This window comes from Rhinolophus sinicus, linkage group LG14 (genome assembly GCF_036562045.2).
Source record: "Rhinolophus sinicus isolate RSC01 linkage group LG14, ASM3656204v1, whole genome shotgun sequence".
Taxonomy (NCBI): domain Eukaryota; kingdom Metazoa; phylum Chordata; class Mammalia; order Chiroptera; family Rhinolophidae; genus Rhinolophus; species Rhinolophus sinicus.
In genome coordinates, this window is record NC_133763.1 from 17,268,767 (window position 1) to 17,288,155 (window position 19,389).

Below are 19,389 nucleotides of genomic sequence, written 5' to 3' on the forward strand. Positions count from 1 at the left end.
CTTGAAATGCTCAGCATCTCACTTTGATTTCACAGCCCACGGTATCTGTTCATTCAAGTTTGGACTCTTCTACAAAAACCGGATGGGTTGAAACACAATTACAAAATCTAGATGATGGTTTTATTTCCCAGACGTGTCTATATCCATCTGTGAGTGCCATGAGACACACGTTTCAGCCATGAGACACATAGCTTCCTAGAACATGTTTCAACACACACACACACACACACACACACACACACACACAAAATAAAGCTAATAGTTGAAATAATGAAAGCTGCCCCTTTTCCTAACCCTTTCCATATGTTAGACGTTGGACTAAATATTTTGCTCAGAGTATCTCATTTAGGTTCATGATGATGGTGAAAAAAATAGCTATTATCAGCCCCATTTTACTAATAAGTTAGAGTAATTCATCCAAAGTCATACATGAGTAAGTATATCAGAACTGCATTTTGGGCCCAAGGGCTCTGTCCTTTCAAAGCCTGTACCCTGAAACACTGTGTTTGAATGTCTCCTCTACAAAGCACTGCTTCCAAAACTGTCTGCTGGGAAAACATTGTACAGTCGTTTTAGTAACTTGCCAAGTCCAGCTTTAATGCACCTTATGGTTGAAAATGACAGCCCAGAAAATTGCATGGTGTTTTTAAGAGTATGAAGAGATTTTTCATATCTTCCAGTGCTGTCTTACACTAATTGAAGCCATTGGAAGCTTTTGGTTTTTATTTTTGTTTGTTGGTTCCTTAACATCGAGTTGCACGAACTATTCACTAACTTAAGAATATTCTTCACTTTCTTGTAATATTTGTATGATCTTTCCTATACCAAGAATTCTTTTGGCTATTCTAGAACTCTTGGCAAATACATGTTTCATGTGCAACCTTTTTTTTTTTTTAAACCTTAGAACAATATATTAGGTGATAATTTCAACATGCTGCTCAAGGGGGCAGAAATTTCTTTTACTGATAAACATTAAGTTTGTCAGTACAAAAAACTACTTGATCGTTGATTTTTTTTTTCCTTTTGAACCATTCACTGCAAGCGTGTTTCATTTAGCAATATGGTCTTTCCTTACATCATTTCTGTTAAAGCCACTATCTAAGAGCGTTTGTGTACAAGGCCCTGTTAGTTCAAAATTCAGACGACTTTCTGGGCAACTTGCTTGAATGATGCTTTACTGAATTCACATCAAGCTCTTTCTGCATTGAATGTTATTCCTATGGGTGGGGTTGATCCTACCAAGGGATGGCAAACAGTTTTGGTGGTCAGTCACCTGTTTTGGTGTGGCCTGCAAGCTAAGAATGGTTTTACACTTTTTAATAATTGAAAAGAAACACAAGAAGAAGAATATTTCATGACTTGTGAAAGTTACATGAAATTCAAATTTCATTATCTATAAATAAAGCTTTACTGGAACACACCATGGTCATTCATTTATGTATCACCTGTGACAGCTTCTGAAACACAAGTAGTTGCTACAGGCCCACAAAACCTAAAATATTTACCACCTGGCTCTTTACCAAAAAAGTTGGCTGATCCCTGAAATAAAGAATAAATATACTGTGTTTCCCCAAAAATAAGACCTAGCCGGACAATCAGCTCTAATGCACCTTTTGGAGCAAAAATTAATATAAGACCCGGTATTATACCATATTATATTATATTATATTATATTATATTATATTATATTATATTATATTATATTATATTATATTATACTATATAAGTCTTACATTATAGAAAAATAAGACCAGGTCTTATATTAATTTTTGCTCCAAAAGCCACATTAGAGCTGATTATCCAGCTAGGCCTAATATTCGGGGAAATACAGTAGTTGTCGACTAGTTGTTGAATGGCTCTTTTAGATACCAGAGCCCTTCAGTGTTTTGGTTGGCTTCTTTCTTTCTTTTTTTCTTACTTGATAACTTTTGAAATGTACAGTTTGGGATAAGTTAGCTTTCTATATGGATAAGAATTAAAACTTTAAGAATTAGCACTTTAAACTCTCATACAAATTATAGAACAAACATTGAGATTGGAAAGGGCTTTCAGAACTATCTATTGTCAAAATGTGCCAAATAATTGCTTAGTTCCTGAAACCAAATTCACTGGCCATACCACCACCTTCCCCACTCACGGGAATGTCACCATGGGAGCTGGGATCCGTGGGGGAGAGCGGAGGCACTGACGCAGGGTCCTAAGCAGGGGCGTCCCTTCCAGGAGGTGATATGCTGCATGGACTGGCTTTCATGAACAACTTCCTGAAGCCAACTTGTTTTCGGTCTTTTGTCTCTTTTGCATAGATGGAGAGAAGTATGGGCAGCTGCATTTCCCGGATAATACACCAAGAGGCTGCCTTCCTGCAGATTGAATTAGCAGGTTCAAGTTGGAGGTAGGCTTTTTCCCTGTGGTTTTGCCTACCATCACCCACCTCACAAATTATCGTCTTCACTTTTGCTCTCAGTGAAGTTTGACTCCTCTGCACCACTCAAAATGATGTTTGTTTCATCTGGATGTTCCCCAGGGCTCAGCAGCTTGTGGATATAAACAAGGTCACTTTTACTATGTTACCCCAAACTGCCTATTCTTATTTTGCTGCTCACAAAGGCCTCTGGCCCCCCACATCATCCCACAACCCTCCTCCAATGTATTTCTAGAGATCCTCAGAGATGTCCCCATGTGCTCAGGAGCCAAGTTGTAAACCCAGTCACCCAGGAGCACCTGCCTTATTCCACTTCTCACTGAGCTAAAGGCTGCTCCTGTGAGCTGTAACCACTGTGGGGGCTGTGTTATCACCACACACCCCCACCAGCGCTTCACCCTCTACCCCACACTCCCACAACTGCTAATTCTCCAGGTGCCAGAACAGGGCAGCACTCCATGCAGAAAGAGGAGAAATATCTTCCCGAATTTCACTGCTCTCTGCAGCTAGGCGTCCCAAACTTACTGCCTGAGTCCAGAGCCTCCCAATGATTCCCACACAAGCATCTTGATCAGTTATCACTCCTTAAAAATAGAAAAGATTTCTCCCCATTTTACAGATTAAAAAGGGAAACTCACAGAGGTAGCGCAGTGTCACCTATTACCCATGGCATAAGGAACCAAACGCGAGGTCAAACTCCAAACAATGCTTTTTTGTTTCTGTTGCTTTACCAATCTGGGGTTCAACAGATTTCTCATTTTCTTCCACCTGTCAGACTTTTTAGGCCTTCTTGTACTTATCCCTGATCCAAATCTTTTGAACAAGTGAGGCCCAAGCATCTTGTTTCTACTCCCTTTTACATAGGTAGCATTGACTTACAAGGCTCTAATTGGCTAATTCTTTCAGGTAGTTAAGGAAAAAGCTCTCTCTCTTCCTATTTGAATTCTCCCAAAGTTTAAAAAAATGTGGGAAGCTTCTTGATTGTTTGATTAACATAGCAGAGATATAAAATCTTGCAACAAAAATACTGAAAAAAAGAGAGAAAAGAATAGGTCAATTCTTATCTATGATAGAAATGCAGTGTTAGCAAATTTAACCAACCGTACATTAATGAGACTAATACACCATGATCAAGTAGGTTTTATTCTAAGAATTCAGGAATGCTCAGAGGAATAATATATGGACTCGGGGTGTGTGTGTGTGTGTGTGTGTGTGTGTGTGGCATTGAGAACTTTACACTAAAATAATAATGGTGGTCACACTAGGTGGTGGGATCGTAGATTATGTTTATTTCCTCCCTTTGCTTCTCTGCAAAGTCATTTGAACTATAATGAAGAGAAGAGCTTATTCATAATAGTAAAAAAAAAAAAAAAAAAACACCATAAAATATCTAGGTGACATTTAAAAAGAAATCTGCAGTACTGATTTGAAGAAACTTTAGTTCACTACAAACTGAGTTTACTAAAAGAGGACTTTACTAACTGAAGAAATCTTATGGCAAAAACAAATGCCAAATCTTTGCAAAATAATCTATAAATTTAATAAACATCAATAAAAATTTCAAGGAAATATTTTGAAATCTATAAAACTTATTTTTAAATGTATTTGATAGAATGAATACATAACTGCCAAAAAACTTTTTATATACAATTTTATAAATATAACTATATATAAATATATAAATAAATATATATTTGAATATATAAATGAATATATTTGAATATATATAAATGAATATATAACTTTAAAAAAACTGAAAAACGAAAAACAGAAAGAAGGATAATGAGGGGAGACTTATTTTCCCATTACTAAAAAAAGTATGCTTTAAAGCCACAGTAATTAAAAACAGTGTATCAGAGCTAGGCAGAAAGATTTATAGAACAGAAGACCAGAAATCGACCCATGCATAAGTAAACAGATTAAAAGGTAGCATTCAAATCAATGTGAAAATGATCAATACAAATAGATAGAACAGCTTGCTAACTAAAAGAAATTTCAATTGAATTACAGCTTAAATGTAAAAGATGAAACCACAAATGGATGCTGTTTGGTGTTTCTTTTTCCGCTCCCAATATGTCCATGCCAAATCTGAAGGATAACACACATCCAACATATCTGTCTATATCAGAAGTAAATTCCGCATCATCATCCTTCTCTTGAGAAAATGAGAGTGGCTTTGGAGGAAGAAGAGCATCTTGCTTTTGTGGTGAACCATCATTACACAGGGAATTTTAATAATCTGACAAAGTATTATGATGTTACATTTGTGAATTTTCTAATTTTTTGTGCAGCAAAAGCTGTATACTAATATTGGAATACATTCTCTTAAGCAGCACTACTTTTTTTCAGAAAAAAAGTCTACTTATTTTTACAGATCTTCACAGTTTTTTAATTATAGAAAGGTGGGAAATCCACATTCACTGATAGCCGTCTTAGATTGGTTTTCAACGAAGACAGGGCTTGAGACGGATTCTTGAGAAATGATTGAGAAATTGGCCTCAGAAGGAGAGAGGCAGAAGCAAGAAAGAGCAGGGGAGAGAAAGGTGCAGGAGGTGGTGGTGGCTGGAACGTGGCTCGGCCCATCCCCGTAGTGCAGCTCTCCAGCACACACTGCACACAGATGGAGGCCCTCCTTGAGAAAGGGGGGCCAGCCTTTTGTGCTTCCTGTCAGTCAGTCAAGGCACAGGCTGCCCCCACTGGAGGGAGGAGGAGAGAAACCTTAATTTCCCACGCGAGGCACCCCCACTCCCAAGCCCCCCCAATATACCTTTCAGCCAAGGCCATGAGAGAGGGGCAGCTGGGGGCCATTAGCAGCCGAGACTCATGACAGCTGGGAGTGGGTAGACAGGCGCAGTGAGGGGAAGAGGCAGGGCTAGTGTTGCCTCAAACTAAATTTGAATTTCAGATGAAACGAAGAATAATTTTTTGACTATAAGTATGTCCCATACAATATTTATACTGAAATATGAATACATTGATTTTAACATATAATATTTATATTACATCATTTTTATAGTTTATGTTATATTTATGTATTCTATAACGAAAAAGTTGTTCATCTGAAATTTTACCTTAATTGGGCATTCTGTATTTTCAGTTGCTTAATTGGGCAACCCAAGTGGGCCCCAAACATCATCCACACCAATATTTCACAGGTGCCAGGCTCTCTTATGGACATTTCTTCATTTAGACTTGGGAACAACTCTGTAAGAGCAGTACTAGTTTCCTCATATTACAAAATATAGGACAGTGGGAGGTCACACAGAAATAACTGGAAGAAGCAGAATTGGACCCAATATGACCCCCAGCCAGAGTGCACACAGCCTCCACCAGCCACTCTGAGTGGGACCCCTCAGGTCACTCTGCCTTGTCACATGAGGTCCTCAGCCATTGTACACCTGAAATCTATGTAATTTTACTAACAACTGTCACCTCAATAAATTTAATAAAAAAAAAAAAAAAAAAAAAAAAAAAAAAAAAAAAAGAAAATGACTTATGTGACTCCTAAAAGAGATGGGGAAAATCTCTGCTCACCCCTTTCCCTCCAAACAGGCATCACACAAAGTAAAACGCTCTCTAAACCTGCAGCTCGGGCTCTTTCCGTTCCTGCTTTAGGCAACATGGCTTCAAACCAAGAGGGATGAGCAAACTGAAGGAGCAGGGTCGAAGTGGAAACAAACGCCCTTAGGCTGCCTCCCAGTAAAGAAAAAAGAACCTTCTAAAATGGTGAGCCCCAAACTCAGGGCTAAGCTTTGTAATAATAGATAGACAAGGACACATCCAGCTGAAAGGGTTGCAGCTGTAAAGGAAAAATAAAGTCAGAAGAAAATACCAACCCTGCATTAGGATTCATATTTAGCTTGGTTGGGTTTTAAAGATTTCTTGGAAGATCTAATAGTGTTACTTAGGCTTACACGGGTAATAATATATGTCCCTTTCGCCCTTTCTTTATCTCAGTGTGTGTATATATAGACAGAGAGAGAGAGAGAGAGAGAGAGAGAGAGAGAGAACAGAGATTGGAATAGATTAGAGATCTATGGAGCCATTTAGAGTTTTGGATACCACAATCACAAATACACTAAGTAGTCAACAATAATGAAATGAATGGCATAGAAAAGTATCAATCAAGTGTCGAACTCCTTTTGACATAAAGGAGAAATTTAGCTATTACGGTATACTTGCAACTAATACAGCAGATTTTTTTTGTTGCACTGAATATAAAAGCCAAAAGAGCAGAAACTCTGATCTGTTTTGTTCCTTGGAACAATGCCTTGTATAGAGGAAGCATTCAATAAACATTTGTTAGAATGGCTATCATCAACAAGACAAATAGTAACAAGTGTTGGAGAGGCTGTGGAGAAAAAGGAACCCTTATACACTGTTGGTGGGAATGCAGACTGGTGCAGACACTATGGAAGGCAGTGTGGAGGTTCCTCAAAAAATTATGAATAGACTTATCGTATGATCCAGCAATCCCACTCCTGGGTATCTACCAAAAAAATTTGAAAACATTTATTCATAAAAACACGTGTGCTCCGATGTTCATTGCAGCTTTATTTACGGTGGCCAAGACATGGAAACAACCAAAATGTCCTTCAATAGATGAATGGATAAAGAAGTTGTGGTATATATACACAATGGAATACTATTTTGCGGTAAGAAAAGATGAAATAGGACCATTTGTGACAACATGGATGGATCTTGAGATTATAATGCTAAGCGAAATAAGTCAGACAGAAAAAGCAGAGAACCATATGATTTCACAGATATGTGGTATATAAACCAAAACAAACAAAAAAAATAAAAATAAATGAGAAACAAAAACTCATAGACACAGACAATAGTTTAGTGGTTACCAGAGGGTAAAGGGGGAGGGGGGTGGTAGATGAGGGTAAAGGGGATCAAATATATGGTGATGGAAGGAGAACTGACTCTGGGTGGTGAACACACAATGTGATTTATGGATGATGTACAGAATTGTACACCTGAAATCTATGTAACTTTACTAACAATTGTCACCCCAATAAACTTTAATTAAAAAAATAAAAATAAATAAAAATAAACATTTGTTTAACAAATTAAATTTCAGCTTATAAATAACCAGAGGGCATATAAACAAGTTGGTTCACAGTTTCACTCAATTCAAAGGAAAAGACAATAACTTGAAGTTTGAAAACTGCAAAGAATGGGGATAGTATTTCCAAAGTGGCTCAAGTGGCATTTAAGTTCAATTCGGCAAACAACATACCTGTGCATAAGAATGCTGTGCTAAGCATGGGAGATGCAGGAGAAAAGGCAGCCATACTTGTCTTCACAAAGGACCATCTACCAGCTCCAGATGAGTCCTCATAGATCAAGAATATCATTAGGGCCGGCCCAGTGGCTCAGGCAGTTGGAGCTCCATGCTCCTAACTCCGAAGTCTGCCAGTTCAATTCCCACATGGGCCAGTGGGCTCTCAACCACAAGGTTGCCAGTTCGATTCCTCGACTCCCACTTGGGATGGTGGACAGCGCCCCCTGCAACTAAAATTGAACAGGGCACCTTGAGCTGAGCTGCCTCTGAGCTCCTGGATGGCTCAATTGGTTGGAGCGCAGGCTCTCAACCACAAGGTTGCCAGTTCGACTCCTGCAAGGGATGGTGGGCTGTGCCCCCTGCAACTAGAAAACGGCAACTGAACCTGGAGCTGAGCTGCACCCTCCACAACTAAGACTGAAAGGACAACAACTTGAAGCTGAATGGCACCCTCCACAACTATGATTGAAAGGACAACAACTTGACTTGGAAAAAAAAAAAGTCCTGGAAGTGCACACTGTACCCCAATAAAGTCCTGTTCCCTTCCCCAATAAAAAAAAATCTTAAAAAAAATAAAAGGAATATCATTAAATTGAGTTTGGCTGTGGAAAAGACGTCTTCTGACCTGAATTCTGCCTGGTCTTTAGATAGATCATTTCTCACTCTTTCTAATTTGCAGATCAGCCTGTATGGGTCCCACTTGCCCTCCTACTTTTTATCTCTTCTGCTTTCTCCATCAAGGTAACAAGGATACAGCTTATGGAAGTGACCAAAACCCATCAGGACATGCACATGAGGGAATGAGGGAGAGAGGCACTTGGCCTGCTTCCATCCATCCTTCTGGGAAGACCTTCTCACAGACTCAGGACAATCAAGTCCTGAGCCCTCCTTCAAGGACACTATCACAGGCCCTGAGTACCTGGCCCTCTGCTTGCCTCCAGGCACCCAGAGATAAGAAGCCGGGTCTTATCTTCTCAATGTAACAGTAAGCCCCTTAAAGCAGAGTCAGGCTGATTCTTATCTATAAATTTCTGTACCCGGGAGATTACCCTGTAAAATGTCAATAGCTGTGTCTCCTTTGGTTGGGGAACAAAATCAGGCGTCTCCATGTGAACAAGTGCCTCTGCACAGCCGGTCCAAGCCTCCTGAACCCGGGCTGCTTGTCAACTTGCCCAGGGCTCCAACGCCCCAGCACCATCCACAGCCTGAGTGGAGGTGCCAGCAACTCCCGCGGTGCCTGGTGCAGGCCTGGGCTCAGTGCTGTTTCCTAATCTCTAATCCTCCCACCCTTATTGTGTCTCCCTCACGCCCAGCCTGACTCTGAAAGCCGTTCCCAGGATTGTTTTTTCTTGTGTAGGCTTCCACAGTCTGCTTTAGCCTTCTCTCTAAGTGCTTTTTAAATGGCAAGCTTTCTTTCCTGGGTGCCCTGTCTTCAACACTTTTGAAAATCTGGTATTTGGCTGTAAAGACTGACAGCCAGCCACCCCCCCATCGTTGACTTCTGTTTGTGTGCTGTTTGTTTTTTTAGAGAGTTCCGTTTATAGCCTTCCCCTACCACTTTTGAATTCAGGCACTGGGCTTTATACTAAAAATGTAGTTCAATAAAACAAACCCGAATCAGGAGCCTACAGAGGATCCCTACTCCTCTGGGGAACTGGTCAAAGGAGGGACTCAAGGAGAAAGGAGAGACAAGGGAGACAGGCAGGCAAACAGTGGTTGTGTGATATGGAAAATACTCTAGTATATAAGACTACGCAAGTGCTAAGACGGAACAGCAGAAGAAGGCAAAACAAACCTGTGCTGGGAGAATCACGACTGCTTCCAGGAGAACCCTGGGAGCAGACAGAGAGCTGGCGTAAAAGGCAGAAAGAGTGCAGACTGGAGGAATTGGACTCAACAGGTCCAGTGGATCAAGTTGGGTTGCGATGGGTCACGTGCTCCAGGACAAGTTTGTACTTTACCCTACAGCTGCTGATTCCTAATTTTTTGGAGTATGAAGATCCCTTTATAAAGTTTAAAAGAAAAAATGTTCTCTGACCTCCTACATGAAAATAGTTGTAGTTTTAATGTCCTGTGATCTCTAATCCTCCCACCCTTACTGTGTGTCTCCCTCACGCCCAGCCTGTGTCTGAAAGCCCGTTCCCAGGATTTTTTCTTGTTTTAGGCTTCCACAGTCTCTGTAAGCATGTGTAAGGCCTTATTCAGGGCACAGATGGTGGTTGGTGTGTAGATGGGTTTCAGTGACCCTGGCCAAGCACAGCCACCTTAGTTTCATCCTCCACTGCTATGCTCTCAGATGCCCAGGCCCTGCGAGGTGGGAACCATTCATATTCCCTCACTGGAGTTTTGAGTAAGGCGGCATCAGATACATTCTCTGTTGTAAGAAGTTCTCCCTGCTAGGTATGGAAAACACATTGAATGAAGAAGAGCCTGGGGTCAGAGAAATCAGTTGAGAAGCTATTCAATTTCAATCATAGAAGCTTTATGCAAAATTGTGTGCATGTGTGTATGTATGTGTGAATGTATAAGCTATGTACATCTAAGTGATTCAAGTTTGTTTCCAAATTCCTTTTATTCTTTTTCCTTCCTATAAGTACTGATGAACGTTACTTTAAGAAAAATCTCTAACAATTGTCACCCTAATAAACTTTAATTTAAAAAAAAGAAAAAGAAAAATCTATATTTTAAAAATATCTCTGTAAGAGTCTTTTAAAATCAAATGAAACTAAAACTTTAAAATTCTGATCCAATCCTTTGTTTTCCTTCAAAAATCCATATGTTTTTGAGTTGACCCCCTCCAAAAGAAAATCTGTATTCTACAGGATAAGCCAAGTTTCCAAATGATGATCTGAATGTGCTCCAGTATTCTTAAAGCTTACTAGAGCTAATAACATAAAGACATAACTATATATCGTTTTTGTAGTTTGGGTGAGTTTTTTTTCCCACAGTAACAGCACATATGATGGAGTTAAGAACTACGTGATATTCTCTTGGATTTCCCAGCACTGCTGGCCACTGCAAGACATGCTTTCTACATATCTCTGAAGCACATCAATTTAAATCTCTTGGAACAACTATTTAAGCTTTCTTTTCAGCTCAAGAGCTTTGGAGTTGGCCAGACGATGAATCCAGCCGGACTTCTCATGTGTATGGACTGAGTTTCTTCCTTCTGCTGCCCACAGCTCGACTTTTCATTATCTATAGTAAGAAGTTTTTAGAAAAGCAGAAACTTTACAAAGCTGGATTTGCTCTTCAAAGAGCAATGGGCTGGATTTGCTTACTTTCATGCCCGCTGAAATCCAAGTGTTCAGTAGATTGTTAATCACTTTCTGAATACATGAAGCATGCAAAGTGGAAAACAGATAAAAGTATCAGATTTTATGATATATGTTGGTTATCCATTGTATCACGCGTTGAATACCAAAAAGCCAAAAGACTTTGTAGTTGGTGTTTTGTTAAGCTTCTGGAGGAGGAGTCCAGACGAGGGACGATAGAAAAGACCTACTCCCCACTCATAAATCCCCACCCATCCAGAAGAGAATAGACCCCTAATGTTTGCATTCTTCTAAGCCAGCCCTTGCCTAAAGTTCACCCCTTCCTCAAATTCTACTCAACTGTTCAGCACATGTCGACTCTGCAGTAATGGATTGGCACAAGCCTAATTCTTATGATGATTAATGGAGCTCCTGAGATGCAGCCTATTATTTCATCCCAAGTTAAAACAGTGATTCATCATTAATCACTAAAAGAAATGGGCTCAGTGATTCATAATTCTAAGCCAGCCCATTTCCTTAAGGGTCCTGTGTGCCTTTTGTTATTCCAGGAGTGGCACGGTTCACAGCCTCTGACATGTGCATTTTCTGATTAGTTCTCTTTAAAAAGTCACGTACCCCAAGAATATTTACTTATAACCTCAGAGCCTCTGAAAAACCATACTTCTTTTGATACCAATCTTTTTCTGGATCCAACTGCCCTTGGATTATCCAATTTGAAACAAGCACCCTCCCCCAGAGACCGGACAAAGTAATCGTAAATCAGTAATCCTTGTGGCTACCTTCGGTCCTCAGCAAAGAACAGCGTTTGCAGTATGGCTGTTTAGATTGAAATGTATTCCTCCATGGTTACCTTTCCATTGCTATCCCTCACGTACAAGCAGATTGTCACCAATGGCCAAGGAAGAGCAGCAGCACCAAGGATGCTTCACCTTCCAGTCCTGGCCCAAAGTTACTGACAAGACAGCATCACCACCCTCTCCTCGGACACTTACATGAAGTCATTCGCCAGCTTGAGGCGAGTTTCTCTAAAGCAGCCCATCCGGCATGAGAATTTGATGTCCTTCTTTTACATAAAGGAAATGAAAGCTTTTACTCAGCTCTAGCGTCATGGCCTGCCTCTCCTGATGGTGGGCAGGCAGGGCATAAAACCTAACAACTGCACTTCTGTTACTACTGTCCCTCCAGAGCTCAGAGAGGCAAACTTCAGCACAGAGCCAGCTCTTGGTTTTTTCTGCCCTTTTCCTTCTCCTCCTCCTCCAACTACCTTCTTCCGCTTTCTATCCCTCTTGTTGCTTCTCTTTCTTTTCTCTTTCCCTTTCCCCTTTTCCCATTTTCCTAACAGATTTTCCCTTTGGGGCCTATCAGTAAATCCCAGAGGAAAGCCCAACCCAGTGATGGCATTTAGGAGTAAAGAGCTTTGGAGTGGCATGGGGCTTGTCACTGTGATCCCTGATATTTTATCAAAAAATTATAATTTCTAGCCTAGTCAGCTAGGCAAGAAAATTAAATAAAGGCACCCAGATTGGTAAAGAGGAAGTGAAACTATCTCTATTTGTAGACGACATGATCTGGTATATAGAAAATCCGAAGGAATCCACTAAAAACTATTAGAACTAATGAATAAGTTCAGCAAAGTGGCAGGACACAAGGAAATATAAAAAGATCAATTGTACTTCTATAAAATGGCATTGATAAAAAACAAAAGAAATTAAGAAAACAATTCTACTTCAATAGCATCAACAAAAATAAAATACTTAGATATATTACCAAAATAAGTGTAAAACTTTGAAAATTACAAAATATTATTGGCAGGAGTTAGTAAAGAACTAAATAAATGAAAAGGCATTCCATGTGCATGGATTGGAAGACTTACGAGCATATGAGATTATCGTTAAGATGGCAATACTCCCCAAATTGATCTACAGATTCGAGCCAATCCCTATAAAAATTCCAGCAGACTTCTTTACAGAAATTGGCAAGAATAGGATAAAATAATATGTCTGATGAGGGATTTGTATTGAATATATATAAACAATTATTATAACTCAATAATAAAAAGACAACTCAGTTTTTAAAAAGGGAGTAAAGAATCCAAACAGACATTTTTCCATAGAAAATATACAAACGGCCAAAAACCACACAAAATGATAAATATTATTAGCCATCAGGGAAATGTAAATCAAATCAACAATTATATACCAGTTTACACCCACTAGGATGGCTAGAATCAAAACGTGTCGGTGAGGATATATAGAAATTGGAGCCTTCATGCTCTAGTGGTAGGAAAGTAAAATGATGCAGATACATTGGAAAACAATCTGGCAGTTTCTCAAGTGTTTAAACATACGAGGTCAGACAATTAAGTTCGCGAACTCATCCTAGAAAAAGTGCTACATACCTCATTGCTGAATATCACTACAGTCACTTCAAAGTCCTCCCCTTGGGAAGCTATGCACCAACGCCAGCACCTAGTTCACCTTTCAAAGCAATTTTGGAACTCTTTTTCTGGAATGGCCATCAGAGCTGTTGTCATATAACCTTGATGTCCTGAATGTCATCAAAATGTCTTCCTTTCAATATTTCCTTTATCTTTAGGTAAAGAAAGAAGTCATTGGGGTCCAGATCAGGTGAGTAGGGAGGGAGTTCCAATACAGTTATTTGTTTATTGGCTAAAAACTCCCTCACAGACAGTGCCGTGTGAGCTGGTGCATTATCGTGATGCAAGAGCCATGAATTGTTGGTGGAAAGTTCAGGTCATTTGGTCTAAGCTTTTCACACAGTCTTTTCAGCACTTCCAAATTATAAACTTGGTTAACTGTTTGTCCAGTTGGTACCAGGTCATGATGAATAATCCCTCTGATATCAAAAACGGTTAGCAGCAGCGTTGCAACGTGTTCACAAACTTAATTGTCAGATCTCATATGGTCATGTAACCGTATGATCCAGCAATCCCACTCCTTAGGTATATACTGAAGAGAAATGAAAACTTAGGTGCACACAAATATTTGTACACATATGTTCATAAAAGCATTATTCATAATAGCCAAAAAATAAAAACAACCCACATATCTATCTACAGATGAATGGATAAATAAAATGTGGTGTATCTATACAATAAAATATTCCACAATAAACAGAAGTGAAGCACAGGTACATGCTACATCATGAATGAACCTTGAAAACGTTATGTAAATAAAAGAATCAAGTCAAAAGGATCCTTATCTATACTAAATGTCCACGATAAGCAAAAGGACTGGAAGAGGAACATAGGAGCGATTGAGGAGTGACAGCTAGAGAATGTGAGGTTTCCTTTTGGAGCGATGAAAATTTTCTAATATTGATTATGCAAATGGATGTACAACTCTGTGAATATACTAAAAACCATTGATTGTACACTTAAATGGGTGAATTGCATATTACATGAATGATATCTCATGCTGTTTTTGAAAAAAAGAAATAATTTTTTTAAAAAGTCGTGACTTAAAAGTTGTGCCTTTCTAAAGTTTTTTTGTGGAGAAAACTAACTTCTCCAGAGTACCAGAACATTTTAGGACAGTGTTTAAAGGTATGGTGTAATGTCCAGTGCTGGGATGTAGTCACTAATTTAGACCAGTCGCTTCCTTCATTTGTGTTATTTTTGCCACAAAATAGTGAGTAACAAAATAGCGATTAACAGTCCCAAGGACCAGTGCCTCACAATGCATTGCGAGTCGTGTTCATCGTTAGGCAAGTTGCCTTCCCTAAGCAAATATTCACAAGTCCATTTTTCCAGGTAAATTCTGTCATTCTAAGAAAGCATTTCAGAAAAGACCCTTTATTTTAGAGTAGATTCATCCTTGGTCATCCAAGCACATGCAGTGGGATTCACTGGGATTAACAATATTGGAGGATGAAAAAGGAGGTGCCGAGGGTATCTCAATGTTTCAGGCTTACTTTCCGCTTACTTTTCCCATTGCCCTGAGCAAAACTGGAGACTTGTGAGTAATTCACCCGTTCACCAAAATATTGTGTGTTTTTCAAATAACTATATTTATTAACTCTTTAAAAATGTTATCTCACCATGGTGACAGAGACTGCTAGATGCCCCTTAGTACTCACTTTCCTTGCTTCCTCAGGAAGCTGTGGTGGTCTGATAAACACGACACTTGCCACCCTCCCCTGTAGCGAGGTGGGGCCACACAACTAAGTTCTGGAAAACGAAAGAGAAGCAGGAGTGGTATGTGCAATGTGCAAAATCTCTCCTTATAAAAGGGAGTGTACTTTCTATTTTCCAACCTGCTTGCTTCCTGCTGGCAGGGGTGTGGACATACGGCTCCACCTTCAGTGCCTACTTAAACCACAAGGTGGCCTTGGCAATGGGAGGTTTGCAAAGTGGTGGTGTAACAAGAGAACAGAAGCCTGGGTCCCCGAATGTTGGACAATCTGCTTCCAGACTTCTACATGAGAGAGAAAGAAACCTTTTTCTTGTTTAAGCTACTTCTGTTTGACATGTCCATCCACTGGCAACCCGTCCTCATCCTTAGCGTTAGACTTGCCTAATCAAATGTCTTTGGATGCTCCCAATTCTGTAAAATCAAAGCCCAACCTTCCTAGCCTGGAGCTGAGGTCTGAGAGCAGAGCTTGGTGAGAAAGAGTCAAGTGATGGTTGGGCTTGTTGGCATCATAAGGGGAAGACGCATTGCAAGCATCACATTCATTGAGCATAAACAGCCCTGCCCTGTCTTTCCCTGTTTGTGTCCCATTTGTCTTCTACAGAAGCCCTGAGTTCTAGCCAAATGGTCTGTGTTTGATACACTCAACTTGCCCCACCTCTTTCCTCTCTCTCTCTATCTCTCCTCTACCTAGAATCTCTCCTAGACCTCTTACCTAAATACCACAGACTCTCATTTCAGGCCCAACTCAGTTTTCCATCTCCACCATAAGTATCCCGAATGCTAGCATTTTTAATTTACCATGTTCTTTTCTCTGGATTTCTATTGTATTTATTGTCGGAGTTCTTAAATGGCATAAATGGCATTAACAATACATCACATTTTATTGCTATTTGTCCTTTAAAGCTTCTCCTGTTATCTTAAACAGATTACAATTTGCCTGAGGACCAGAATCGTTCCCAGTGTCTCTTTGCATCCCCAGTAGCCCAGAATAGTCGTTTGCACTTATTAGGAATTCAGTAACTGCTTGCTGCTGCTTAAATGATGCTGTCAGTCTTAATAACAAACTTGGAGCAAATGAATAACCCTTGAAAGTTTAGCCTCACCGATCCCCTTGGCAAACTCCTTCTCATCCTTCAGACTCATCCTCCGTGTGGTAGTCAAGAGATGCCTGTTGGAAAAGTTCTCTGAGCCATTCAAGCTAATTTGCCCTGATTAGACTTTGTAAATATCCCCATGATTACTCACTACTTTAGATAATAATTATTTGTTTGCTTGTTTATCTTTGTTCCTTGATTGCAAACTCCTGAAAGATGAGGATTATGTCTTATTCATCTTAGAATAGCTTGCACCCAGCCAGTGACTGGCATATAGTAGACATTCAATAAATATTTGTTGAATAAATAAATGAATAATAAACAAAGACAGTGGCCCAAGAAGGCTCATGACTTTCCATTGAATTTGTCACTCTGCCTTTCAAGCCGGTCTCTGGAGTCCTTTGACCCCAGGTTCCAGGCTTTCAGGGGCTCTGTGGACATTAACTATTTCCTTTGACACCCACCCAGGTCACACGGCAACCCCCTCCCCGAGGAACAACTAAAACAACAATGAAGTCCACGTGAAACCAGCCTGCATTCAAGTGAAACCAAGGAGAAAAGGTTGTTTGTCAAACTTAAAAGACAGATGTTAGTACTTCTCAGTTTCAAACTGAATCCTAACCTTTGTGAAGTTCAAGTTTCATTTCTGCTTGGTCAAATGGAATTTCCTGATTCTGTGTCAGAAAAGTGTAGCGGTCTATATTAGAAGATTTTGAGGACTTTGGAGTTCTATCTAAGGGATTATCTGAATTTATTTTATTTAGGTGATTACCATGCTTATCTCTTTTCCCTTAAAGAGCATAGATTTTACATTTCAAGAAAAAACATATTTGGGGCCTTGTTTTTTGGCAAGATGTTCCATTTGTTGCTCCACACTGACATTCAAAAGACAGGTAGAGACAATTCCCGATCCAACTGCTACTGGCTTTCACCTCTGGGAGGAGGGGAGGTTCAGAGAGGCAGACTGGGGGTGGCACCTGAGTAGGTTCTGTTCTCACCCACCTCTGACTCATGCAAACAGGGGGAAGTTGCTGAAATCCTCTGTGCCTCTATGTCCCTGTCTGGGAAATGGGCTAATCACCCTGCCTCCGATCTGCCTCCCAGGAGTGTTGCAAGGATTAATGAGTTAATAAAGCTTGAAGAGCACTTTGAGCTTTGGATGAAAGACACAGAAGAACAAAGGGCAATGGTTATTATGCATAATTAAAAGGTCTAGCAGAAGCGTTGGTCTGAGTGAACCCCCAATGCCACAGTAACCAGAACTCAGACACAGCATAGAACGAGTATTCAAATATGCATCATTTTCCCTAATAGGGAACTTTAATCTGATCACATTAACGAACTTGTCTCATGAGCAGAGACCTCATATCCAGTGTGGGTAATGCACAGTTAGGGCCACTATCACCCTGAGGAGGTGGTCACTGCTCTGATGTGGGATAACCTACACCACACAGGTGATTCTCACCTCCACACTCTGAGCTCTTTTAAGATAGACCTTTTGGGGAACTTTTAAGGACATCAAGAAGAACCACTGGCCCCAAACCCTTCTCCCACATGATCATGGATTCTTGACATCCCTTCAACGAAGGAAAAAACCTTTTTCAAATTACAGAGAAGACTTAAACACAGCCCAGAATCATAAAGCAGAGTACCTGGCCTATTAATTAAGACCACCCCAACATACATGATAGTGGATCCCACCCCGCATCCAGCACAAGTTTCTCAGCGGGGAAGAGAGAGAGAGCAGATGACCTTGAGTTCAACCGTGAAGAAAAGGTCTTCCAAAATAAGAGGCGCTGGGTGCCAAAAGGAGAGACGGGATCCCGGAGAGTAAGGGCCTCGTCCACAACGTTATAAATGGCACAGACTGCAACATAGAGAACTTTCTCTTCTTGCTCCAGAAAACAGCCTACGCTCACACAACCCTGTAGAAACGCACAAGCAACGTGGATCAGATACTCCCAGGAGTACAACAGCGACCCATGCTGTCCTTGCTAGTTTCTGAGGACAAAAAGGCACAGGACTGTGAGAGCTCATCAAACATAATCCCACTCACAGCGCTTCTCCCAAACAGCTACATAAACCTGTAAATAGCGGCCTCAGAGCCCTCCCACTGTGTGAAGAGCTCTTCTTGCTGGTCAAGTTGATGTCTGAGTTGGAGCGAACAGGAAGCAGGGTTTGCAGAACATAGGTTATGCTGTCCATCACTGCCAGGTGGGCCTGCTACCGACACTAAGGATGACAGTACAATGCTGGTGGAGACAACCAGTGACGAACGGTCCCATCCAGAGAAGCAGGCGGCCGGGTGGCTGAGGAGGTAGAAATCAAGTCTAGGAAGCCAGGCTCTTCAGACTAAGGGACAAAGCCCTGGGAGCTGTGATGACTTCTTCATACGTGTGAAGCAGTGTCGTGTAAGAGACGGAATCCGCTTTCTCTGTGTCATTCTAAAACACAGAGCCAGGCCCAATGCTCAACACATTAACACATTTTAATTCAACAGATGGACACACTTTCTAATAGCACTAACCAAACATGGAGTTTGCTGGCCACTGTCCACTTCCTAAATTCAGGCTAGTGAGCACGATTTAAGTCTTATTAAGTGACATTTTACGGTGAGAAGCATTATTGAATCACATGCTGATAGAAGAGGAGGGGAAAAAAAATCTAAAGAAAAGTATAGAGTGTTTGCATTGCTAGTTCAGACACTGTATCTAACAAATCATTCTCTCAAAGCTCTCCTTTCGATATGTATGTCTTATTTATGATAAATGGGTCTTAGAGAATCTGAAGATCCCTTACAAAGAAAAATTTTTCCTACAGAATATGGGGTTTCGTTTTGTAGTCTTAAACAAAACCAAGAAATTCAAATAAATACAGATTCTTACCTTTTGAATCATATGGAGAAGTGGGCAGAAGCAAAAGTCATGGAAACCAGTGAGTTGGAGACCGAGAAGAGAAGGCTGAGAATAGACAGCTTTGGCTGCGCACATCCCCACTCTCTCCTGTAGGTGGCAGCATTTGCTTATCGGTGTGGCGTCCACATTCAATGGCGGCTGGAGGGCGGCTGGGTTGCGTGAGTCTGAGGTCGGCTCCTTCAATTTGCAGAACATCCAGCATAATCAATTAAAATTTTAATATCATTAGGCAACTG

The 19,389-nt window shown here is 40.4% G+C and overlaps 1 protein-coding gene across 5 annotated transcripts in view; it reads right to left on the reverse strand.

The window, feature by feature from the left end:
• Nucleotides 1-19,389, reverse strand: part of LOC141568564 (uncharacterized) — a 56,456-nt gene that overhangs the window by 20,200 nt on the left and 16,867 nt on the right. For 3 of the 5 annotated variants that reach the window (XM_074318805.1, XM_074318801.1, XM_074318802.1), the window contains exons 2-3: nucleotides 19,124-19,330; nucleotides 11,983-18,682 (exon numbers count right to left, since the gene is read on the reverse strand). In XM_074318805.1, coding sequence (XP_074174906.1) covers nucleotides 11,983-11,992 — 10 coding nt within the window. In that variant the 5' untranslated portion in view covers nucleotides 11,993-18,682; nucleotides 19,124-19,330. Of the gene's footprint in view, nucleotides 1-2,137; nucleotides 2,537-11,982; nucleotides 18,683-19,123; nucleotides 19,331-19,389 lie in introns of those variants that run through there. The other 2 variants (XM_074318806.1, XM_074318803.1) reach the window with 2 other exon arrangements.